This window comes from Myotis daubentonii, chromosome 16, assembly GCF_963259705.1.
Source record: "Myotis daubentonii chromosome 16, mMyoDau2.1, whole genome shotgun sequence".
NCBI classification, from domain to species: Eukaryota; Metazoa; Chordata; class Mammalia; order Chiroptera; family Vespertilionidae; genus Myotis; species Myotis daubentonii.
Genome location: NC_081855.1, coordinates 36,538,189 through 36,565,129, shown reverse-complemented (window position 1 = coordinate 36,565,129; position 26,941 = coordinate 36,538,189). Strand labels below are relative to the sequence as shown.

Below are 26,941 nucleotides of genomic sequence, written 5' to 3'. Positions count from 1 at the left end.
AAAGATATTTTAAATAGTAAAAAAAAAAAAAAGTGCCTATAGAATCTATATAAAGTGATATATTTAAACTTTTGTGACAAAGATAAATCTATTTTAGGAAGCGTGTGGAATTTTATGGATTCCTAGAGATTAAAAGTGTTTGGCTTACATTTTTAAAAGATGTTTTTGTTGATTTCAGAGAGGAAGGGAGAGGGAGAGAGAGATCAGCTGCCTCCTGCACATCCTTCACTGGGGATGGAGCCTGCAGTGCCCTGACCGGGAATTGAACTGTGACCTCCTGGTTCATAAGTCAATGCTCAACCACTGTGCCACACACTGGGCTTGGCTTACTCTTTAGAGTAAATCTTTATATTGGATTATTTTTAAATTGATTTCAGAGAGGAACGGAGAGAGAAACATCAATGATGAGAGAGAATCATTGATTGGCTGCCTCCTGCCACCCCCACTGGGGATTGAGCCTGCAACCCAGGCATGTGCCCTTGACTAGAATCAAACCTGGGACACTTCAGTCCACAGGCAGGTGCTCTATCCACTGAGCCAAACCAGCTAGGGCTTTATATTGGATTTTTAAAAATTAGGCCTAATTAATATATATACATTTTGAATGATTATTAATATGTGTTATTTTTAATTCTTAAATTTCCATGATACAAATGTACTACTATACTATGTTATTAATTTGCAGAGTTTGGGAAATACTTGAATAGTTTGTATTGATTGACCAGAAACAATTTAGCTCTAAAAAGAAGCAACTGTTAACATTGTGTTTTTTCACTCTGGTTTTGATAGGGTTTTCACAACATGGTATGATCGGTGTGACTCAACCACGAAAAGTAGCTGCCATATCAGTGGCTCAGAGGGTTGCTGAAGAAATGAAATGCACTTTGGGATCCAAAGTAGGATACCAAGTTCGTTTTGATGATTGCAGCTCTAAGGTACAAAAGTTTTGTTGGTATTTGTTTAAGTACTGTAAACTTATGGAAAGAGTGAAGAAAATTATGAACGATTTTTTTTTTTTTATGGAAGATTTTAACTTTGAAATTCTATTTATATTTTTAAGGAAACAAAATCTCAGAATTAATTTTTGTTGTCCATTGTTAATGCTTTGGAATGTCTGTTTAACCCATTTTCTCTGTTCTCAATTGGTTTCTAAGTGACAGTTATGTTTCTTTTTTTCTAAATATATTTTTATTGTTTTTTGAGAGAGGAAGGGAGAGGGAGAGAGAGATAGAAACATCAGTGATGAGAGAGAATCATTGATTGGCTGCCTCCTGCACGTCCTCTACTGGGGATCGAACCCACAAAATCCGCATGTGCCCTTGACCAGAATCGAACCTGGGACCCTTTAGTCCGCAGGCTGACTCTCTATCCACCGAGCCAAACCTGCTAGGGCAGTGATGGCGAACCTTTTGAGCTCAGCGTGTCAGCATTTTGGAAAACCCTAACTTAACTCTGGTGCCGTGTCACATATAGAAATTTTTTGATATTTGCAACCATAGTAAAACAAAGACTTATATTTTTGATATTTATTTTATATATTTAAATGCAATTTAACAAAGAAAAATCAACCAAAAAAATGAGTTCGCGTGTCACCTCTGACACGCGTGTCATAGGTTCACCATCACTGTGCTAGGGCATGTTTCTTTTTCTTAGAATTCTCTTATTATTTTTTAGCTCCAAGGATCCTACATATAACTTAAATTTATATTCTTTTTAAAACATTTTATTGTAAAATATACATAACATAAAAATTTACCATTTTAAACATTTTTAGGTGTGCCATTCACTGGCATTAAGTACATTCACAATGTGTGTCACCATCACCATTATCTGTCTTCAAAACTTTGTCATTATCCCAATAGAAACTCTGTATCTGTTAAATAGTAACCCTTCTTCTCCCCAGCCCCTGATAACTACTATTTTACTTTCTGTCTCTCTGTATTTGCCTATCTCATAAATGGAATCATACAATATTTTGTCCTTTGTGTTTGGCTTATTTCATTTAGCCTAATGTTTTTAAGGTTCATCCATGTTGTATGCTTGTATTCTTGAAGTCAATGGAAAACTGACAACTAAATTAACAAAGTCAGCAAGTATTTTGCACTGAGCATCTTCTATATTCATAGCACTAATAAGTTTAAAATTGTTTTCTTTTTAATAGTTAATAGTTACAATTTACATTCTCTTGGGATTTCTTAATTTTATACCAGATACAAAATAATCCCTGATTTTTACGTAAGGTTCCTAATGGGAATGGTCATTAATTATGGCACAGAATGACTCTCTAAAATACTGTCTTTGTCTTCCTAGTAGCCACTGCAACTGTCTTTCTTTTTCCTTCCATTGTTTTATGTATATCACTACTGTTAACTCCTAGCCTTGTTTAAAACTTTGTGTTTTAAACATTAGGAAACAGCAATTAAATATATGACTGATGGATGTTTATTGAAACATATTCTGGGAGATCCAAATCTTACCAAGTTCAGTGTCATTATTTTGGATGAAGCCCATGAGAGAACTCTAACTACAGTGAGTATTTTAATATATTGGTTATCTGTTAGACAGTTTGCTTTGGGGTAGCTTTTGGACTACCTCCTCTTACATCTTAATCTATTGAAATAGGGAGTCTTCATTATAAACTTTTGAACAATAATAGATACAGAGGCAGAGCTGCCTCAAACAGATTGTCAAACTGCAGCGGGAAGGCCGGGGAGGGTTGGGGGGCAGGAGGTAGGGGGGTAAGAGATCAACTAAAGGACTTGTATGCATGCATATAAGCATAACCAATGGACATAAGACACTGGGTGATAGGGGAGGCTAGGGGACTGTCTAGGGCGGGGGGATAAAATGGATATGTAATACCCTTTGTAATACTTTAAGCAATAAAAAAAAAAATAAAAAAAAATTAAAAAAAAAAAGAAATAGGGAGTCTTTGGTTAGGGAAACAAAATATTTAAAAAGAGGTTGTTAGGTATACTTATTAGAAATTTACTTTTCTTTCAGGACATCTTGTTTGGTTTATTGAAGAAGCTATTTCAGGAGAAGTCTCCTAACAGGAAGGAGCATTTAAAGGTCGTGGTGATGTCAGCAACTATGGAATTAGCCAAGCTCTCTGCATTCTTTGGAAATTGTCCAATATTTGATATACCTGGAAGGCTTTATCCAGTTAGAGAAAAATTCTGCAATTTGATCGGCCCACGAGACAAAGAAAATACTGCATATATTCAAGCGGTATTACTTTGCATCTTTTTTATATCTGTGATTCTAGTTGAATATATAGTTTGATAATTTATTTGTTCCCCATTATTATCATTTAAAAAATACATTTTTTTATTAATTTCAGAGAGGAAGGGAGAGAGATAGAAATGTCAGTGATGAGAGAGAATCATTAATCAGCTGCCTTCTGCACACCCCACACTGGGGATCGAGCCTGCGGCCTGGGCGTGTGCCCTGACCAGGAATCAAACTGTGACTTCCTGGTTCATAGGTCAGTGCTCAACCCCTGAGCCATGCTGGCCAGGCTATTTTTTTTTTTAATTTATTTTTAGAGAGAAATCAAGAGAGAGAGAAACATGGATGTGAGAGGGAAACATCTGCCTCCATTATGTGCCCTCACCAGGAATTGAACCCCCAATCTTTTGGTGCATGGGACAATGCTCCAACCAACCGAGCCACCTGGCCAGGCAGTTCCCTATTATTCTAATGGCCTCTCCTAAGACTTTTGAGAACCAAATTTAATTTTTCTGTGGAACAAGGGGAGGTGGGGGTAGGGGACTGTATTTCCACTAGTATATTATGCTTGTGTTTCTTGCTTTAGATTGTGAAAGTGACCATGGATATCCATTTGAATGAAATGGCTGGAGACATCTTGGTTTTTCTGACTGGTGAGCATTCAGTATCAGGTTTAAGATGACTGTTTATGAGAGGGCACATGGCACCACAATAAAGTACTGCCTTTGTTGGGAAATCTGGGTGGTACTCATGTTGCTGCAGCTTTTTATGACAATTTGAATAGTTATAGATTTTATATCTTATGTAAGATAATTCTACACTGCCATTAAAAATGCCAGTCTCATTAGTGAACATGTAAAACACACTGACCTTTTAGTAGAAAGATATTAAATAGTAAAGTATTAATATTTTTATTAGTCTATCTCATATAGAAGTATTACCACACTAAACAGTCCTGAATCTGAATGATTAATTTTATTATTTCAAAAGATATCCTACCAGCTCCTTTCTCCTTTGAGTGGCTGGGTGATATTATATGATAGCAGTATATAAGGTGTGGAATCCATGTCTCATAGATGAGCCTTTTTTGTAGGACAAAAATCCCAGATTAATGTGATTCCTCAAGTAATAGCATCCTATTAGCAGAAATGAGTCATTTCATCACTCGCCTCCTACTTTGCCTTCTACTGATGTCAGAAGTGAGACATTGCAACAGTCACTTTGCCATTTTAAGATTACTTAAGTATTTTGAAACACACCGAAATGCAGTATCTCCTGGACTAGAATCCCTTATATTAATGATTAACCTTACTGAATCTTCCTCAAAAACCACGCTAAATAACATGAAAGGCTAGAAGATTATAAACATTTTTATTCCTTTAGAGAGTTAAATTCCTTGGAAACGAGTGTTTCTTCTATTTTTTATTTTACTGTTGAGATTTGGACAACTTATGTGTTCATCTCCTTTAGATCAAGTGAGAGATTTAAAATAACTATTATGCAAAACTGATTTTAATTTAGAAGGTCTTTTTTTCACTCTTAAATTAACTTTGCTATTCAGTTGCTGATGGTGTTTTCTCCCCTCATTTCAGGTCAATTTGAAATAGAAAAAAGTTGTGAATTACTTTTTCAGATGGCAGAGTCTGTTGATTATGATTATGATGTTCAAGATACCACTCTAGATGGCTTATTAATTTTGCCATGTTATGGATCTATGACAACAGGTAATTAATTCCTCATTCGTATAGAAAATTTGACTGATTTTAAAAAACATTTTATTGAAAAATCACATATGTGCAGAAAGGTGCACACACAACTCCTAAATGTTTATTTTTAGGTCAATGAATTTCACAAACTGCACTCACCTTTGTAACTAACACCCACAACATGAAACAGAACATTAAGAGAACCAGCATCCCTTGAGAGAAGTGATTTTTTCTTTTTCTTTTTTAAAATATATTTTATTGATTTTTTACAGAGAGGGAGAGGGATAGAGTTAGAAACATCAATGAGAGAGAAACGTCGATCAGCTGCCTCCTGCACACCCCCCACCAGGGATGTGCCCGCAACCAAGGTACATGCCCTTGACCGGAATCGAACGTGGGACCCTCAGTCTGCAGGCTGACACTCTATCCACTGAGCCAAACCGGTTAGGGCAGAAGTGATTTTTTTCTTGAAGTCTTTTCCAAGGGTCTTCCACATGCCCCTTAGCATTATTAAGAGTGACCTACATCTTCTCCCACTGGAACAAAAATATTGTTGGTAATTTTTTGAAATAAGGACTATAATTTCTTGATAGTAGCACCGTAAGTCAAGCCTTATTTGCCACGGCCACAGAGCTTCTACAAATCTTACATATCCAGATATATCTGAGACTAAACACAGTGGGAGTTTTTATTTTTTATTTTTACTTTTTTTAGAGAGAGAGAAACATTGATTTGTTGTTCCACGTATTCATTCCTTCATTGGTTGATCCTTGTATGTGCCATGACCAGGGATCCAACCAGCAACCTTGGTGATGATGCTCTAAATAACTGAGCTACCTGGCTAGGGCAACACTGGATTTTTTAAGTGTTCACGTATTAGCCTACTTTTCAAGAATGGTGTAAATTCAGAGCATATGCAAACTCTTATTCTGATATTGTTCATGATAAATGTTAAATGAGGTTTAGAGTTTTTGTGTGAAACTATTTTATTAGAGATTTGATTTGTAAAACTAAAGGAAAATTAACTGTAGCTACCTAGAGTTTGATTGGGATTAGCATTTAATGTAATGTAAAAAACATGCTTTTTTTATGTGTGTTTTTGTTTTTATTGAGTAGGTGATTCTTCTCATATTAATAAAAAAGTTCAGGAATATATGTGTTGATAAATAACCATAGACCACATGCTATTATGGAAATTTCTTTTGTGATGATATTAGGCCCTTGCTCTCGATATTGAAATCTATTTTTAGATTTTTACATCTTAAATGGAATTCTTAAGGTCGTCATTAGATATTTAAGGTTCTTATTGTTTTCTGGGGATTTGATCTAATGACTTTTAAAATTTGCTTTAAAACTGATAAGGTAATTAAAAACAATTACGGTTGCTTTATTATTAACCATTAACTAACTATATTTTTTCATATAAAATAAATATATGTAAATATATAAATATAATCTTTTTTAAAAATATATTTTTATTGATTTCAGAGAGGAAGGGAGAGAGATCGAAACATCAGTGATGAAAGAGAATCATTGGCTGCCTCCTGCACACACCCTTCTGGGGATTAAGCCCGAAACCTGGGCATGTGCCCTTGACCAGAATCGAACCTGGGACCCTTCAGTCCGCAGGCTGACGCTCTATCCACTGAGCCAAACCAGCTAGGGCTATTCTTTCCTCCTTATTATCACCTTGAAAATAACGTTCTATATCTGCTCTTGCTTCTTGTTTAGCATCCTGAAATCCAGTTCTTATACTGTTAAAGGTTGCTAGTGACTTATTTCTCAAATCTCATGGCCATGATGTATTTTGATTTTGTGATGTCAATAGGTCTTTGAAATGTTATCTTTTGGGATACTATTTAATTATCTAGTTCTCCTGAGCAATCTTTCTCTAAGGCTTCTGCCTTTCCACTTTCTCCAGCCTTTGTTCTCTTCTAAATGTGACTACTTTCTAGTTTCATTCGTAGCTTGCTGTTTTCTTAAAAATGTGTTTTGGTGAAATTGGATCTTAGGATTCACCTTTCACTTCTCTGTGGATGATTCCTGAAAGCGCTCTCTAGTTCAGACTCACTCCTGCAGCCTAGACCTCCTGGGTCTCTTCACTTGGTTTTCTGGTCTTATGCTTGTTATTATCTAGATCCGTGGTTGGCAAACTGCGGCTCGCAAGCCGCATGCGGCTCTTTGGCCCCTTGAGTGTGGCTCTTCCTAAGCTTTAGGAGTACCCTAATTAAGTTAATAACAATGTACCTACCTATATAGTTTAAGTTTAAAAAATTTGGCTCTCAAAAGAAATTTCAATCGTTGTACTGTTGATATTTGGCTCTGTTGACTAATGAGTTAGCCGACTACTGACCTAGATCACTCAATCCAAACAGGTGGCAACTCCTGCAGGTTTTCTTTACCCTTGTCTTATGCAGATCTCTCATTCTTTTTAGTTTTTCATTATCATTGTTAGATTTGGGATCCTTAGTTTGCCTTTCTGAGTTGTTACCATAGCCTGCTAATCGGTTTTCCCTGATTTTATTGGCCATCCTATGTGCAGTGCTGATCCTCCAACAGCACAGCTCTGATTGTGTCAGTATCCTGTTGGGTACCTTCAGCTGTTCCCGACTGAATTAAAGTGCCAACTTATTGAGTTGCCATTCAGTATCCTTCAGCATGACTGCAACCTGTTTTCAGCCTTAATTCCCAGTGCATGTGCACACAGTAAAGGTGTGGGGCTGGGTGTGAGTAGAGCCATTACTGAAGGGTTGTATTTATTTTAGTTTCCTTTCTGGTTCCAAGGGCACTATAAGGGCAAGCTACTGGCGATCCATTATGAGGATAATAGGTGTTTTTTTTAAATGTATTTTTATTGATTTCAGAGAAGAAGGGAGAGGGAGAGAGAGAAATATCAATGATGAAAGAGAATCATTGATTGGCTGTCTCCTGCATGCCCCCAACTGGGGATCGAGCCACACCCAGGCATGTGCTCTTGACTGGAATCAAACCCAGGACCCCTGAGTCCACAGGCCGATGTTCTATCCACTGCACCAAACCAGGTAGGGTGAGCATAATAGTTTTAATTACAGCAGTTTATAACAGTGCAAAGCAGCATTCACTGGAGCTGATGAGGCACTAAGTAACGGGTGAGGTGGAATTAGACAAGATAGGGAGAGTGTCAGGTTCCTGGGCCCTTAGGCTTTCTTTTTAAACCTGCTTAATACAATACAGCAATTTTTTTTTCTTTATTATTGCTATTTTGGGTGGTGGGGAAAGACACTGTTAGTTACTTCCTTTATTTCAGGAACAGAAAACTTGAACTGGGGAGTGAGGAGAAGGAAGAAGGGTTTCCTGCTTGTAGCCTGTAGGAAGGGGGTTCAAAAATGACCCATGTCTAAGTTTAGTGAATCAGTAAAAATTATAATGTGGATATTTTATATTTGCTTATTTCTGGGCTAGTCATGAGGGTGGCTGAGTGTTTTAAAGAGACACCTTAAAGTATGTTGTTAACTGGCAGAAAAAATTCTCATCTGTCAAGTATGAAGAGGTGCTGTGGTGTCCTTTCTGCTGCCGAGGTTACACAGTCCCGCGCCCTGGGCTGAACTTCCCAACCCCACCCTTTGTGCCATTCTCTCAAGCTAGAAGTGCTGGTGGGATTTTTTAAATCCTTTTCCTCCCACATCTTTTTTGGTGACTGTTTGCTATTTCCTTAACTTGAACGTCTCCTTTCTCTCTTCTCCCCTCTTACTGGCTGAAATCCTGCTATTTTGTTTCACCAACTCCATAAAAATTTTCCCCCGTTTCCCTCCTACAACTCACTGTGATCTCTTCTTCATTTTGAACCTCATGCTTTGCTGTACCTCTTGTGCCACTTAACACATTCTACCTCATGTTGTGGTTGTCTCATCCTCTCAAAGAGATTGTGAACCTCTTGAAGGCAAGTACAATATTTTGAAAAAGTCCTCATTAAATACTTGTTAGACTGAGTTCCAGATTTTTTACTTTCTGCAGGACTTTCAACAAATGCTATGATTAGAACCTTTTTCTTGTTTCTCTCGAACCTCTTCGCTCTTCTGACTTCCTTCTTTGGTTCGGGTTATTGTAGTTTCTCAGATTTGTCATGCATCTAGGGAAAGCTGAACCCCACAAAAAGGTATGAACTGAAATATACCTGTTTTTACATAAGTGACAAATATTTGCATGGAATTAGACAGTTTTAGCACTAAAAGTAATGATCGAATTCAGTGCTTCTTAGTCTCTTTTAGAGGGTAGGGTCTCAGATTCTTTTAAAAAGGTAATAAAAGTCATGGCTTGTTTCTCTAGAAAAATGCACACACATGCACACACATACTCACATACATACACTATATGGTCTTGCATAATCAGACTTCTTTATTTTACAGTAGAGGCTAAGTGATGTCCCTGATGTCACATGGTACATCTGTATTTGATAACTGGTTATTTATTTGGTAGTGGGTGATAAGACAGTATGTGTTTCCAAAATACATGAAGAAAAGGAAAGGAGTTTTACCTTGAATTAATGTACAACATTTTAAAAGAGGAAAACTGCTTGCTTAGATTAGTACATAAATCCCCAAATTGTTTTCTTCCGGCAAAACAAAGACATTACCTCAATATGGTAGGTAACTAGAATTTGCTTTGTTTAGAATAGTTTCTTTAAATGTTCAGATTAATGGTGTAGGGCAGGGATCCTCAAACTTTTTAAACGGGGCCAGTTCGCTGTCCCTCAGAACGTTGCAGGGCCGGACTATAATTTAAAAAAAAACTATGAACAAATTCCTATGCACACTGCACATATCTTATTTTGAAGTAAAAAAACAAAACGGGAACAAATACAATATTTGTATTTGCATGTGGCCTGCGGGCCATAGTTTGAAGACCCCTGGTGTAGGGGAATAAGATTAGTAAGCTTCACATAAAAACTTCTATTCTGTGTGGAACTTCCCCAAATGAGAAAATATTTTTTTTTGCTTATAAAGAAATACATACTTAAAAAAAAAAATCAGCAAAATAAGAAATTACTTAAACTTAGATTCCACTAACATGGTTAAGTACTAATCACTATTAACATTTTGAGATATATTGTTCTGGACTTTTTCTTTATACATGTAAATATATTTTTATTGGTTTTTATTTTTATTATTTATTTATTTATTTATTTGTTAATCCTCACCCAAGGATATTTTTCCATTGATTTTTAGGGAGAGTGGAAGAGAGAGGGAAAGACAGAGAGCAACATCGATGTGAGAGAAACACATCGATTGGTTGCCTCCGACCAGGGCCAGGGCCCGAGGCACCTGCAACCAAGGTACGTGCCCTTGACGGGTTGAACCCAGGACCCTTTGTTCCGCAGGCCAACGCTCTATCCACTGAGCAAAACTAGCTAGGGCTATTTATTGATTTTTTTTTTTTAGAGAGAGTGGAAGGGGGGGAGAGAGAGAAAAACATGGGTTGTTGTTCCACTTATTTATGCATTCATTGGTTGATTCTTGTATGTGCCCTGACTAGGGATCAAACCTGTAGCCTTGGCATATTGGGAGGATGTTCTTACCAACTAAGCTACTCTGCCAGGGCACTATTTTTTAAAAATATATTTAATTTTACTTGAATTTACTTGAAGGAATTATTAAACTTCAAGTTAATCTTTACCACATGAGATAATATTTTATAAAAGTTTGCTTTAAAGTTTAGCAAGATGAAAAATATTAAGCTGAAGTTAGTATCTTCTTTCAGAACATATTTGATTAGAGATCTTACCTGTTTACTTATCTGATGAGGACTTAAATACTTTTACTCTTCTATATCCTCTTCTAATTTTTGTTATTATATTATTCCGATGTACTTAGTGTTTACCATCAATTTTTTTTAAACTTTTTTTTTCATTCCTACGTTACTTTTGGTTAACTTTAGATTGGCTTACTTTTGTTAACTTTTTTAAAATGGAAGGGCTCTTGAGTGTTTTGTTTTAATAATTATATTTGTTTATTTCAGGGAGGAAAGGAGAAGGAGAGGGATAGAAACATCAGTGATGAGAGAGAATCATTGATCAGCTGCCTCCTGCACACCCCACACTGGGGATCGAGCCCACAACCTTGGCATGTACTCTGATCAGGAATCGAATCATGACCTCCTGGTTCATAGGTCAGTGCTCAACCACTGAGCCATGCCAGCTGGGCTTGAGTACTATTTTTTTGTTGCTCTTTTATGTTTGAGAATGTCTGGCTTTTGCCTTTTTACTTGAAGTACATCTTGGCTGGGTTTTATGTTCTTGGGTCACACTTTCTTTTCCTTAGAAATTGGTAGACGTTGTCCAGTTATCTTCTGGCATTGAATGTTGCTGTGGAGGCGTCTGAGGCCAGCCTGATTTTTTTCCTCTTCCCTGTAAGTGATTTGCTTTTTCTGTCAGATTGCCTGAAAATTTTAATTTTTATCCTTAAAGGCCAAATCCATCTTTCTATTTAATTTACACCCAGGCCTCTTAAGGCCTGGAAAGTGCCAGGAACTCAGAAATGCTCTCTTGTTAACTCTCAAGTCTGATTCATTTTTCTCTCTCTTTAGACTAGATTTCTGTCCTTCACTTTCTTTAGTCATTTTCCTATGACAAGTTTACTTTTCCTCTTTGCAGGAGACTAGCCTAATCAAATTGAGCGTCCCTTGGTCCTTCTTCCAAATTCATAGGAGAATCAGATTGGCCCAGCTTGTGGGAGATGTTTATCCTTGGTGCTGTAAATCAGAGCAAGTACCATCCTATAAGCATTGCTGCTGGGGCCCACCCTTCAGAGTGTGGGTAGTGGAAATGAGTGTGGTGTACTTGTTTAGAGAGGTAGTCATGAGTTGGGCAGACACTGAAAAAGTAAAAACTACTTAGCTAATCAGTCTTTAAGGCAGAGAGAGGTCCTTAATCTGTAGCCCTTAAATGGGAATTGTTTGAAAATTTTGTGTGTGTGTACAAACGTGTCTTTTAATGGAGAAGAGGTACATGGTTTTAAAATATTCTCAAAGGGAGCTATTACCTACATAAAGGTGTCTGCTGTAGGGTTTATTTTAGCAATAATAAACTGTGAGTCCATGGATCTAGAAACCTTAACAGTGAAAGGTGAGGAAAAATAGTTTTGCTATTATATTTTGAATTCAAGATAATTAAAGAGGTGAAGAGAATATAACTTTTAATGGAAAGAAGTTACTTTTTCAAAACTTGAGTTTGACAAATGCATGTTATAAATTAGTATTTTCCTTTTACATATGTTTTAGATCAACAGAGGAGAATATTTTTGCCACCTCCACCTGGAATTAGAAAATGTGTCATATCCACTAATATTTCTGCAACATCTTTGACAATAGATGGAATCAGGTACAACTTTAAAAAATTCTTTTAAAGCCAAGAAAGCCACTTAGCTAATCATAAAACATTGAGTTTGCTTCTCCGTGCCCTCCACTAATTCCCTTCTCACCTAGTTAATTTAAAGTCACCTATCATTTTTGTAATTATTGATTGCAATAAATAGGGAAATGGAGTAGGAAGTGCATATTATATTTATGTTCACTCTTTTTTTTCTTTTATTAAGTATATTTTTTATTGGTTTCAGAGAGGAAGGGAGAGGGAGAAAGAAATAGAAGCATCAATGATGACAGAGAATCATTGATCGGCTGCCCCGTGCACATCCCCTACTAAGGATCGAGCCCACATGTGCCCAATGCATGTGCCCCAACTGGGAATCGAACCATGACCTTCTGGTTCATGGGTTGATGATAACCACTAAACCACAGCTGCTGGGCTCAATTTCGTATAACATAAAATTAACATTTAACACTGAACAATTAAGTAGTATTTAGTACATTTACAGTATTGTGCAACCACCAACTCTATTTAGTTTTTTTTTTTTTTTAATTAAATCTTTATTGTTCAGATTATTACATTTGTTCCTTTTTTTTCCCCCCCATAACCCCCCTCCTCCCAGTTCCCGCCCCACCCTCCGCCCTCACTCCCCACCCACTGTCCTCATCCATAGGTGCACGATTTTTGTCCAGTCTCTTCCCACATCTCCCACACCCCTTTCCCCCCCAAGAATAGTCAGTCCATTCCCTTTCTATGTCCCTGATTCTATTATAATCAACAGTTCATTCTGTTCATCAGATTATTTATTCACTTGATTCTTAGATTCACTTGTTGATAGATGCATATTTGTTGTTCATAATTTATATCTTTACCTTTTTCTTCCTCTTCCTCTTCGTAAAGGATACCTTTCAGCATTTCATATAATCCTGGTTTGGTGGTGATGAACTCCTTTAGCTTTTCCTTATCTGTGAAGCTCTTTATCTGACCTTCAATTCTGAATGATAGCTTTGCTGGATAAAGTAATCTTGGTTGTAGGTTCTTGGTATTCATCACTTTGAATATTTCTTGCCACTCCCTTCTGGCCTGCAAAGTTTCTGTTGAGAAATCAGCTGACAGTCGTATGGGCATTCCCTTGTAGGTAACGGAGTTTCTTTCTCTCTCTCTTTTTTTTTTTAATTAAATCTTTATTGTTCAGATTATTACATTTGTTCCTTTTTTTTCCCCCCCATAACTCCCCTCCTCCCAGTTCCCGCCCCACCCTCCGCCCTCACTCCCCACCCACTGTCCTCATCCATAGGTGCACGATTTTTGTCCAGTCTCTTCCCACATCTCCCACACCCCTTTCCCCCCCAAGAATAGTCAGTCCATTCCCTTTCTATGTCCCTGATTCTATTATAATCAACAGTTCATTCTGTTCATCAGATTATTTATTCACTTGATTCTTAGATTCACTTGTTGATAGATGCATATTTGTTGTTCATAATTTGTATCTTTACCTTTTTCTTCCTCTTCCTCTTCTTAAAGGATACCCTTCAGCATTTCATATAATGCTGGTTTGGTGGTGATGAACTCCTTTAGCTTTTTCTTATCTGTGAAGCTCTTTATCTGACCTTCTATTTTGAATGATAGCTTTGCTGGATAAAGTAATCTTGGTTGTAGGTTCTTGGCATTCATCACTTTGAATATTTCTTGCCACTCTCTTCTGGCCTGCATGGTTTCTGTTGAGAAATTAGCTGACAGTCGTATGGGTACTCCCTTGTAGGTAACTGACTGTCTTTCTCTTGCTGCTTTTAAGATTCTCTCTTTGTCTTTTGCTCTTGGCATTTTAATTATGATGTGTCTTGGTGTGGTCCTCTTTGGATTCCTTTTGTTTGGGGTTCTCTGCGCTTCTTGGACCTGTAAGTCCATTTCTTTCACCAGGTGGGGGAAGTTTTCTGTCATTATTTCTTCAAATAGGTTTTCAATATCTTGCTCTCTCTCATCTTCTGGCACCCCTATAATTCTGATGTTGGTACGCTTGAAGCTGACCCAGAGGCTCCTTACACTATCCTCGCATTTTTGGATTCTTTTTTCATTTTGCTTTTCCGGTTGGATGTTTTTTGCTTCCTCGCATTTCAAATCATTGACTTGATTCTTGCGCTCCTCTGGTCTGCTGTCGGGCGTCTGTATAATATTCGTTATTTCAGTCTGTGTGTGCTTAATTTCTAGTTGGTTCCCCAATATAAGATCGAGGGTCTTATTAGTTTTCGTGTAGATCTCATTAAGTTTATCGGCAGCTTCTAAACAGTTCTTGAGAGACCTTAAAAGTGTGGTTCTGAACTCTATTTCTTCCATTGACAATTTTGTCCTGTTTCTTTGTCTCCGAATTTTGTTATGCTTCCTTGGTGCACCCCCTAGTGGTCTTTGTTCGCAGTCTTATAGTTAAATCTTGATTGTTGTAGCTAATTCCAGGGAGGGTTTGATCTCCAGGCCAAGTGGCTATGAGAATCAGCTGTGTCAGCAGTGAGAGAACTTCTGTCCTCTAGGGAGGTGCTAATCTAGCCTTTGCCTGAGGCTATCCGGCAAATGCCTTTGCCTGAGGCTATCCGGCAAATGCCTCTGTGCAGGGCTTGGGCGGGGCGGGTCGCACAGGATCAACAGGGTGGGCCGGAGAGAGCAGTTATGGCGGCTCTCAGTCCTGTCCCAAGGGGCTCTGCCTCTCTGAGTCCCAGCACCCGCTGCAAAGCTCGGAGAGAAAGCTGCACTCGCTCTGACCGAAGCCAGACAGTCCTGCTTCTCCCGTTTGAGTCTGGGTCCCTAAAGACTCGCCCGGATCTGGTGCTCAGAGTCTGCGACTCCCTCCCGATTGAAAACAACAACCGCGCCCTCCGCCGCCAGCCCGCTCCGCGCACTCCGCACCTCAGAATTTGACTTCAGCACTGCGCCTCCTCTGAGTGTCCGTGTGCGTTTCTCTTTCCTCCTAGTTGTAGGACTTCCACTCAGCCAGCGTTCCTGTGGTTCTGGGTGATGTCCCTTCCGTTTTTTGGTTTCACTTTTGAAGTAGTTGTTCAAAGCAGCAAACTCCGGCGTTAACCTATGCCGCCATCTTGGTTCTCTCTATTTAGTTTTTTAAAAAGTATTTTATTATATAATTTTTAAATTTTTAATTATATTTATTGATTTCAGAGAGGAAGGGAGAGGGAGAGAGAGATAGAAACATCAATGATATGAGAGAATCATTGTTCAGCTGATCAATGATGAGAGAGAATCATTGGTTGGCTGTCTTCTGCATGCCCACCACTGGGATTGAGCCCAAACCCAGGCATGTGCCCTTGATTGGAATAGAACCCAGGACCCTTCAGTCTGCAGGACAACGCTCTATCCACTGAGCCAAACAAGCTACGGCAACTCTTCCTAGTTTTAAAACATTTTTATCACCCCAAAATAAAATCCTGTACACTTTAAACAGTAACTCAGAATATGACATATATGCCATTATATGTATACTAGAGGCCCGGTGCACGGATTCGTGCCCTGGTGGCATCCCTCGGGCTGGCCTGTGCCCTCTCACAATCCGGGACTCCTTGGGAGATGTCAGACTGCTGATTTCAGCCCAATCCCAGCAGGCCAGGCTGAGGGACCCCACCGGTGCACGGATCTGTGCACCGGGCCTCTAGTATGCATATAAGATCTTTGGTTAATCTCTTCTCGCCCTCCCCCCTTCCCTCTGAGATTCATCAGTCTGTTTCATGTTTTCATTCCTGTGCGTTGAGCATCTGCCCCCTGGTGGTCAGTGTATGACATAGCTACCGGTCGAATAGTCACTTAGGCTTTATATATATAGATACCATAATTTATGCATCTATTCATTTCTTAATGGGCCATGGACATTTAGGTTGTTTCTACCTTTTGGTTCTTACAAACAGTGCTGCTATGAACATACATCTACAAGTATGTGTTAAGTCCTGTTTTCAGTTCTTTGTGGTGCTTACTTAGCAATGGATTTCTGGGTCACATGGTAATTCTGTGTTTAACATTTTGAGGAACCTTCAAACCTTTTTCCACATTACATTGGCTGAACCATTTTACATTTCCAGCAGGAATGTATGAAGCTCCAATTTCTTGACTTTCAGGTTTTACAGTTAACATTAAAGTCATCATGTTGTTGTTAGTTTGGTGAAAAAGGAGATTCCATAGTGGTTGAAAATTAACAACTCTTTCCGTATTTTCTAGAAACTTAACTTGTTTTCATTCTTCTTAGATATGTGGTAGATGGTGGCTTTGTGAAGCAGTTAAATCACAATCCCAGATTAGGGTTGGACATCCTGGAGGTGGTCCCAATTTCAAAGTAAGTCTCCATGTCACGCCTTTTTGTTCAAAGAACCATGGATTAGATAATTTCTAGTTGGTTCAGGGTGGGAGGTGAATTGCTTAGGAAACACAGAACATTATTTTTTTTAATCTTTATTGTTGAAAGTATTACATGTGTCCCCCATCTCCCCCCCATTGTCTCCTTCTAGCCTGCCCCTACCCCCTGCACCTGGCCTTCACCACCCTATTGTTTGTGTCCATGTGCATACAAGTTCTTTGGTTGATCTCTTCCCACCCACCTACCTCCGCCTTCCCTCTGAGATTTGACAGTCTGTTCCTTTCCTCTATGTCTCAGGATCTATTTTGTTCATCAGTTTATTTTGTTCATTAGATTCCACATGAGTAAGATACTTGTCTTTCTCTAACTGGCTTGTTTTGCTTAGCATAATACTCTCCAGGTTCCTCCATGCTGAACATTTTAGGGACTTTTGTTTTTCTTTCTTCTTAAGGAGTGAGGCATTACAGCGAAGTGGTCGAGCTGGTAGGACTTCCTCAGGAAAATGCTTTCGGATCTATAGTAAAGATTTTTGGAACCAGTGTATGCCCGACCATGTGATCCCTGAGATTAAGAGAACTAGTTTGACATCTGTAGTTTTGACCTTAAAGTGCCTTGCCATACACGATGTTATAAGGTATGTAGACAGCTTTTAAAAAAAGGAAAATGTGTTAGGGTGGAGCCTGGTTAATTCTCAGAAATCCTTTTGAAGTATTTGGCTTAGATATCCCTATATCTAAAGGTTCAAGTAAACCCATACAAAAGGCTTCTTTATGATGCTTTATTAGAATTTGGCCCCTTGCTCATATTTGTTTTAAAATATGTTTTTATTGATTTCGGAGAGGACGGGAGAGGGAGAGAGATAGAAACATCAATGATGAGAGAGAATCATTGATCGGCTGCCTTTTGTACACCACCTAATGAGGATTGAACCTGCAACCCAGGCATGTGCTCTGACTGGAATTGAACCATGATCTCCTTGTTTGTAGCTCAACATTCAACCACTGAGCCGTGCCAGGCAGGCCCTTGCTCATATTTTAACCTTGGTTTAATGGTGTGCCTCATGCTGATATTATTTGGGTCATTTAGTGACCACTGTTTATCTGTTATGAAAGGTATATAATGATCATAATTCCAGATAAAATGGTGGGGTTTTTTTGTAGCATCTTTGGTAGAGCCAGCTTTGTGTACTATGCACTGTGAGAAACGGTAATACTGGAGTAGTTTTTTGCTTTCAGTAAGCTTAAGTTACATTGGAGAAACAAGATTGGTATAATCAAGTAACTATTGCTCCTGTTTAAAAGTATGATATATATTCATGCTTGGTTATATGCCACTGTTATCCTTCGTGAATATTATTAATTCTTCTATGTTTATTAATGGTATTGTGGTTATGTAAGAGAATGTCTTTATTTTCAGGGGATGCATGCTGAGTATTTTGGGGATGAATAAGCATTGTATTTGCAACTTGCCTTAAGAGTTCAGGAGAAATTAAGTAATTGGTACATATAGATACATAAAGCAAATACGGTAAAATTAATTGAACATACTTGCCTTTTTATCAAAAGCCATTTTGAAGTGCTATTAAACATTCTGTAATTTTTGGCCACTTTCAGTGAATTTTTCTCCATTGTTTTATAAACTTATAATAAAATTGTGGACTAAGGACAGAATAGAGTTGACATTGGGCTGTGAAGAATGGGGCAGGATTCAGATAAGAGGAATGGCGAGGGTGTTCCAGCTAAGGAGATCAAAAACAGGTGCTTCTCGAATTAATCAAAGACTATGATTCAGAAAAACTTATTTCCTCTTTTGCTGAATGCTGATCATGATCATAGGATGCCTTAAAAAAAGAAGAGAGTATTTGAAAAATAGGAGCGCTAAAACCTTTTAAAGGAAGTTTCAAGTCTGTATAAAATCGTACTGTGTTCAAGAAATGGGATCTCATTTTATATCTCATGTAAACACAGGTTTCCTTATTTGGACCCACCTAATGAGAGACTTATTTTGGAAGCCCTTAAACAACTTTATCAGTGTGATGCTATTGACAGGTAAAGAGACAACCAAACAAAACCCCTCCCCCCAAACCTGACCACAACAGATGTTAATTTCTTTTTAAAATAGGCTTCTTTTTTTTTTTTTTTAAATATATTTTATTGATTTTTTACAGAGAGAAAGGGAGAGAGAGAGTTAGAAACATCGATGAGAGAGAAACATCGATCAGCTGCCTCCTGCACATCTCCTACTGGGGATGTGCCCGCAACCCAGGTACATGCCCTTGACCGGAATCGAACCTGGGACCTTTCAGTCCGCAGGCCGACGCTCTATCCACTGAGCCAAACCGGTTTTGGCTAAAATAGGCTTCTTAATACTTTCCTTATAAGTATAAAAGAATTTGTTTGAATTGAGTGGATTGTTTTACCTGAAATTAGAAATTGTCCTCAACCTTTTTTCACCACAATTCTGAATTTACAAATTATACCATAAAATGAATTTTGTTCAATATTAGTACTATTTAACAAGTAATTTCTGAGTACTATTTCAGTGCCAGGCATTATGCTGGGTATATCAAAATGATAAGAGAGCCAGAATCCTTGTTCTCATTATTGTGTGATGGAGAAGGATTTCATTGCTTCCATTACTTCAAGGATATCCTCTGTGTTTCCATAGCATTTTGTGTCTATTATACTACTTTATTTTGCATCATTGTTTAGGATTTTGAATGTACTGGCCCTTGACAACAAGGAATTTATTATCTTGATGTTTTTCTTATCTATGACTACAGTGTATCATGTTTCTTAAATTGAATTTATGGGGGTGATTGAAGGTAATCTAAATTATATCTGATTTATTCTGAATGATGAACATTTCATTTGTACTCTCCCAAAGTAGAAAGACATAACTTTTTTTTCTATTAAGGAATGGCCATGTGACCAGATTGGGTTTGTCTATGGTAGAATTTCCTCTCCCTCCACATCTGACATGTGCAGTAATAAAGGCTGCTTCTCTGGACTGTGAAGATCTACTACTTCCAATAGCAGCAATGTTGTCTGTGGAAAATGTCTTCATTAGACCTGGTAAGAAGTTTATTGAAGAGGTTTACTTTTAATTAATAGGCTTTAACCCTAGCCAAGTAGCTCGGTTGGTTAGAGTGTTGTCCCAATACACCAAGTTTTGATCCCCAGTCAAGGCACATATAAGAATTGACCAATTAATGCATAAATAAGTGAAACAACAAATCTATGTTTCTCTCTCTCTCTCTCTCTCTCTCCCCCCTCCCTTCCCTCCCTCTCCTTCCCTCCCTCTTCTCTCTCTCTAAAAATAAAAGAACAATTAATAGGCTTTATTTTTTAGAACAGTTTTAGGTTTATAGAAATATTGAAGGAAAGTACAGATACACACACAGTTTCTCCTGTTATTAACAACTTTCATTATTCTGGTGCATTTGTTACAATTGATGAGCCAATATTGATACATTATTATTAATTAAAAGGGATCATTGTGCTGTATGGTCTGTGGGTTTTGACAAATCTGTAATGACACCTACCCACCATTACAGTATTATACAGAATAGTTTCATTACCCTAGTTATTTCCTGTGCTCCACCTATTCATCCCTGCATCCCTTCCCCCAAACCCCTTACAGCCATGAATGTTTTTACTGTCTCTTTAACTTGGCTTCTTTAACTTAGCAGTGTACATTTAAGGTTTCTCCATATCTTTTTGTGGCATGAGAGCTCATTTCTTTTTATTGCTGAATAATATTCCATTGTATGGAATTTGTTTATTCATTTACCTATTGAAGGGCATCTTGGTTGCTTTCAATTATGAGTAAAACTGCTATAAACATCTATGTGCAGGTTTTTGTGTAGACAGAGGTTTTCAATTCATTGCTGAATAGTGTAAGAATATGTTTAGATTTGTAAGAAACTGCCAAACTGTTTTCCAGACCTTATACAGGTCTGCACTATTTTGCATTCCTACCAGCAATGAGTCTGAGAATTTCTGTTGCTCCACAACCTCACCAGTATTGGATGTTACTGGTGTTTTGGATTTTGATCATCTTAGTGATCTTAATAGGTGTGTAGTGGTATCTCACTGTTGTTTTAATTCATTGCCCTATGGTGACATGATGTTAACCGTCTTTTTATATGCTTACTAGAGGCCCGGTGCACGAATTTGTGCACGGGTGGGGTCCCTCTGGGTGGCCTGCAGGGATCAGGCCGAAACCCGTAGTACAACATGGCCTGCAGCTCCTACCTGCCGCTACCACTCATCCCGGCCCCACTGTGCCTGCCACTGGCTTGCCCAATCAGTCCCAATCAGGAGAGGCTCACGCTGCTGCAGCTGCGCTCACCAGCCATGAGCCCTGCGTCTGGTACCCTCCCTGCGGGATCGGGCTGAAATCAGCTCTCCAACATCCCCCGAGGGGTCCCGGATTGTGAGAGGGCACAGGCCAGGCTGAGGGACTACACCGGTGCACGATCAGGCCCAGGAGGGACTGCAGGAGGGGTCCAGGGCGTGTCTGGCCCATCTTGCTCAGTCCCGATCGGGCTCAGTCCCGATCGGCCGGACCCCAGCAGCAAGCTAACCTACCGGTCAGAGCATCTACCCCCTGGTGGTCATTGCACATCATAGAGACTGGTCGACCAGTTGATTGTCTGCCCCCTGATGTTCAGTGCATGTCTCATAGCGAGCGGTTGAGCAGCCTTAGCATATCATTAGCATATTATGCTTTCATTGGTTGTTCTGCCATTCAGTCTATCTGCATATTACCCTTTTATTATATAGGATTTGCCATGTATAGTCTTCTTTGGTGTCTGTTCTGGTCTTTTTAAATTGGGTTCTCTTACTGTTGAGGCTTTAAACATTTTTTTATTGATTGATTTTAGAGAGAGAAAGAGGAGGGAGAGAGAAAAACACATTGATTTGTTGTTCCACTTATTTATGCATTCATTGGTTGATTCATGTATGTGCCGTGAGCAGGGATCAAACCCACAACCTTGGTGTATCAGGCTGATGCTCTAACCAACTGAGCTACCTGGCCAGGGTGCCTCTTATTGTTGAGTTTTATATTTGTACTAGAGGCCCAGTGAACGAATTTGTGCACCAGTGGGGTCCCTTGGCCTGGCTTGCGGGATCGGGTTAACACCAGCTCTCCAACATCCCCTGAGGGGTCCCAGATTGCAAGAGGGCACAAGCCAGGCCGAGGGACCCCATTGGTGCACAATTGGGGCCTGGGAGGGACATGGGAGGTTGGCCAGCCCAGGAGGGACCATGGGAGGGCTCCAGAGCGCGTCTGGCCAGTCTTGCTCAGTCCTGATCGGCTGGATCCCAGCAGCAAGCTAACCTACCAGTTGACTGTCTGCCCCCTGGTGGTCATTGCATATTATAGCAAGCAGTTGAGTGACCTTAGCATATCATTAGCATATTACACTTTGATTGATTGAACAGATGACCAGAAGATGGGATACTTAGCATATTAGGCTGTTATTATATAGGACTAGAGGCCTGGTGCACAAAAATTTGTGCACTTGGGGGGGAGGGAGGGTCCCTCAGCCCGGCCTGTGCCCTCTCGCAGTCTGGGACCCCTCGGGAGATAACGCCCTGCTGGCTTAGGCCTGCTCCCGGGTGGCAGAGGGCAGGCCCAATCCCTAGGTGCAGCCCCTGGTCGGGCTCAGAGCAGGGCCGATTGGGGAGTTGGGGCGCCGCCCCCGTCATGCACAGAGCAGTGCAGATTGGGAGGTTGCAATGCCACCCTCAGTCACGCTCAGGGTAGGGCCGATTCGGGGGTTGGGGCACCGCCCCCTGTCACACTCAAGGCAGGGTTGATGGGGAGGTTGTGGCGCCACCCCCTGTCATGCACAGAGCAGGGCCAATCGGGGTTGGGGCGCTGCCCCCTGTCACGCACAGAGCAGGGCCCATCAGGGGGGTTGGGGCTCCGTACCCTGTCACGCACAGAGCAGGGCGGATCAGGGGGTTGGGGCACCACCCTCTATCACCCACAGAGCAGGGCTGATCAGGGGGTTGGGGCACCACCCCCTGTCATGCACAGAGCAGGGCCAATCAGGGGGTTGGGGCGCTGCCCCCTGTCACGCACAGAGCAGGGCCTGTGGAGGGGTGGTTGGGGCGCTGCCCTCTATCACCCACAAAGTAGGGCCGATCAGGGGGTTGGGGCGCCGCCACTCTCACACTCAGGGCAGGGCCGATGGGGAGGTTATGGCTCTACCCCATCACACACAGAGCAGGGCCCGTGGGGTGGGGAGGTTGGGGCGCCGCACCCTGTCACACACAGCTGCAGGGCGATCAGGGGGTTGGGGAGCTCCCCCCTATCAGGCACAGAGCAGGGCTGATCAGGGGGTTGGGGCGCCTTCCCCTGTCACGAACAGAGCAGGGCGGATAGGGAGGTTGTGGCCCTGCCCCCTGTCACACACAGAGCCGCAGGGCGATCAGGGGGTTTGGGCGTTGCCCCCTGTCACACTGATCCCGGTGCCGGGAGGCCTCTCAGCTCCGCTGATCCCGGTGCTGGGAGGCATATTACCCTTTTACTATATAGGATAGAGGCCTGGTGCATGGGTGGGGGCCGGCTGGTTTGCCCTGAAGGGTGTCCTGGATCAGGGTGGGGGTCCCCACTGGGGTGCCTGGCTAGCCTGGGTGAGGGGATGATGGCTGTTTGCAGCTGGTCACACACCCTTCAGGGTGGGGGTCCCCACTGGGGTGCCTGGCCAGCCTGGTTGAGGGGATGATGGCTGTTTGCAGCTGGTCACACACCCTTCAGGGTGGGGGTCCCCACTGGGATGCCTGGCCAGTCTGGGTGAGGGGCTGAGGGCTGTTTTCAGGCTGGCGGCTGACTGAAGCTCCCAAATGCCCCTTTTTTTCTTTTTTTTTAATTATTCTGGGCCAGCTTTAGCTCTGGCTCCAGCTCTGAGGCCTCTGCTGCTGAAAGCAGGTATCTGGTTTGTTTGGGTTCTATTATCAAAACACTGTATCAACTCTAGCTCTGAGATCCCGGCGGGCTGAAAGCAGGTTTCTGGGGTTTTGTTTAGCTTCTGTATTTGTAACAATGTTTCAAACTGCAAGTTCAGAGGCCGGCAAGGCAGGCGGGGAATGTTGGAGTCCTCCGTCACTGAAGCAAGCAAGCCTCGTGTTAGTTTCAAGCTGCCTGGCTTCCAGCCGCCATCTTGGCTGGCAGTTAATTTGCATATCTCGCTGATTAGCCAATGGGAAGGTTAGCGGACGTACGCTAATTACCATGTTTCTCTTTTATTAGATAGGGTATTTAGGATGACTGTGCTTTATCAGATATGTTTTTTGCAAATATTTCTCCCAGTCTGTGGCTTGTCATCTTGTTTTCTTGACATTATCTTTTGCTGAGCGGAATTTTTTAATATTAATGATATTCAGCTGATGAATTATTTCTTGCATGGGGTTATGCCTTTGGTGTTTTATCTAAAAAGTCATCACCATACCTAAGGTCATCTAGATTTTCTCCTATGTTATCTTCTGGAAGTTGGATGTCCATTTGTTCCAGCTCCATTTGTTCAAAAGACTATCTTTTCTCCCTTAAAATGCTTCTTCTCCTTTGTTAAAGATCATTTGCTTGTATTTGTATGGGTCAGTTTCTGACTTTACTCTTTCCCTGTTTTGGCTATACTGAGTCTTTTCCCTTTGTATATAAACTTTAAAATCAGGTTTTTGATACTCACAAAATAACTTGCTAGGACTTTAATTGGGATGTATTGAATCTATAGATCAAGTTGGAAAAAACTGACATCTTGACAATATTGTCTCCCTATCTGTGTGCATGGAATATTTCTCCATATATTTAGATCTCCAGTATTTCAAAGCATTTATTTATTTTTATTATTATTTAAAAATTTATATTGCATTTATAGGGGTGACTTCGGTTAATAAAATTATATGAGTTTCAAGTGTACAATTCTATAATATATCATCTGTTTATTGTATTGTGTGTTTACTGTCACTGAAAAAAATGCTTTTATTGATTTTAGAGAGGAAGGGAGAGGGAGAGAGATAGAGATAGAAACATCGATGACCGAGAAACATTGATTGGCTGCCTCCTCTACTCTCCCTACTGGGGATTGTGTCTGCAGCCCAGGCATGTGCTCTGACCAGAATCGAACCAAAGACTTCTTGGTGCATGAGTCGATGCTCAACCACTGAGCCACATCGGCTGGGCTCACTGACCATTTTTTGATTACCATATACCTAGCCCTGTAGGACATGAAACTGAGGACAAATGGTTTTTACATTTTGTTATCCTTTAACTTAGTTGTTTCAAATAGGGAGTATGTGATGTTCCTGGCGGGGAGAGTTAATTTCCTTTCATTGGTAAGGGAAGATAGTATGGTGAACCTTTGCCCTGTTGTATAGTACATTAGTAATATATTAACCTTTTTTTCCCAAGCATCAAAAGAAGGTAGTTTAGCCCTTGTACCCTCAGAGGATTGTTTTGAGGTTTTCATGTCTTTAAACTTCTGCTTGTTTCTTTTCTTGGTGTGTCATCATGGGACACAGCTTAGTTTGTCACATGTCAGCTTTGCTTTCTTCTGGTGGACTCACAGTTTTTCATTTGTAAAACTAGGGATTTGGATTCAGGTGATCCAATTCTAATAGTCTTGTAAGGCCAGAAAAAGGAAATGTTTTTCCTTGTTGGGATATCCTATATAATAAAAGTCTAACATGCAATCTTTCCCCTACACCGGAGTTCAACTGCTAGCTATGACGTGTGCTGACCACCAGGGGGTGGCGAGGAACAGGGCAGATGTCCGCTACACCATTGGACCTCTTGGTGGCTACCTGGGGGCGGGGGTGATGGGGACAGAGGTGCAGTGAGAATGTGGTGGGTCCACCGACCGCACTCTAACTCCCCCTGCTAACCTCCCCCACGCTCAGGTGCCAGGCGCCCGCGAGGAGCCTGCCCTGTACCCGTATGGTGCAGCGTCTTCTGGGTGAGCTGGGCCACAGCTGCTGGGACTGCAGGGACAGGTCAGGCTTCCTGTGGGTTCACACAAGAGCCGGTCTGCGAGGCCGGCCGGGTTCCATGCGGTGCCACTGGGTGGCCCAGAGGCTCACACTGTGCCCTGGCCTCGCGGCGTCTGGCCGCGCTCACCACATCTCTACATGGGGACTCGGGTGCTGTGATTCAGCTGGAGGGGGGAGGCGTGGAGGCCCGGGGGCCCTGGTGCTGCCCAGGGCCCAGAGGTCAGCTGGGACCTGCCCTTCCACACCAGACACTCGCCTTCTATGACTGACCAGGCCTAGGGACCACACCCATGCATGAATTTCATGCACCGGGCCTCTAGTTTAAATAGATGAAACCAGTCTGGTTTTAGCCTTCTTTTTTATTTTTGGTAACATTTTGTAATACAATTTTGAACTTATAGAACTGTTGAAGGAATATGACAGGCCTTGGCCTGGTAACTCAGTTGGTTAGAGCATCAGCCTGATACACCAAGGTTGTGGGTTTGATCTGTGGTCAGGGCACATACAAGAGTCAGTCAATGAATGCATAAATAAGTGGAACAACAAATTGATGTATCTCTCTCCCTCTTTCTCTAAAAACATCAATTAAAAAAAAGAATATGAAAGAATGTCCTTTATACCTTTTATCTAATTTCAGCAGTTTTTAACATTTTGCTAAATTTGCTTAATTATTTTTTGTATATGTATATATACATATATACTTATAAATATACATTTTCTTATTCTGAATCATTTGAAAGTAAATTGGAAAGATTGTACTCTTACCACAAAATATTTACTTGTATATTTACTAAGAACAAGGGTAATATCTTGTTTAACCAAAGTCAAGTTATCAAAATTAGGAAATTTAACATCGATACAGTGCTATTATCTATTCCAGGGTCCATATTTAAATTGTCCATTGTCCTTAGAATATACAAAAGTAGTTTCAGAACTAAACTATACCATTGTGGAAGGCCACTCTATACAACTGGAGTTCAGTATTTACTTACAGGTTTTGGGGGGTGGGGGGAACCTGCTCTTCGCTGTCTGCCCTGCCTGGATCTTCCTGGAGCAGAAGCTTGGGGTGGGAGATGGTGGGAACTTATGTTACCACTCAGTACAAAGGCTAGCAAGATGGGATCTGTGGACACACTGTTTGCCAAAAAAATTTTTTTTTAAATTCTAAAATACCTGAAAAGCTTTAGGAAACTGGGAGTTGTGGGAGCTATCACCCAGCCACTGAAATCTGTGGAACAGATTTTCTACACTACAGAGCTGTAAGAAAATGGGGGGCTGCACTGGCATTAGCTGTTCCCCCATTCATTAGCTGTTC

At 40.6% G+C, this 26,941-nt stretch overlaps 1 protein-coding gene across 3 annotated transcripts in view; it reads left to right on the top strand.

Annotated features, from left to right (window-relative positions):
• The window catches only part of DHX40 (DEAH-box helicase 40), a 41,222-nt gene that overhangs the window by 2,043 nt on the left and 12,238 nt on the right, over positions 1–26,941 (top strand). Inside the window, exons 3-12 of one of the 3 annotated variants that reach the window (XM_059669808.1) lie at positions 790–935; positions 2,410–2,529; positions 3,004–3,231; positions 3,818–3,884; positions 4,824–4,955; positions 12,192–12,291; positions 16,517–16,603; positions 17,076–17,258; positions 18,592–18,672; positions 19,541–19,698. In XM_059669808.1, coding sequence (XP_059525791.1) covers positions 790–935; positions 2,410–2,529; positions 3,004–3,231; positions 3,818–3,884; positions 4,824–4,955; positions 12,192–12,291; positions 16,517–16,603; positions 17,076–17,258; positions 18,592–18,672; positions 19,541–19,698 — 1,302 coding nt within the window. The remainder of the gene's footprint in view (positions 1–789; positions 936–2,409; positions 2,530–3,003; positions 3,232–3,817; positions 3,885–4,823; positions 4,956–12,191; positions 12,292–16,516; positions 16,604–17,075; positions 17,259–18,591; positions 18,673–19,540; positions 19,699–26,941) is intronic. The other 2 variants (XM_059669810.1, XM_059669811.1) reach the window with 2 other exon arrangements.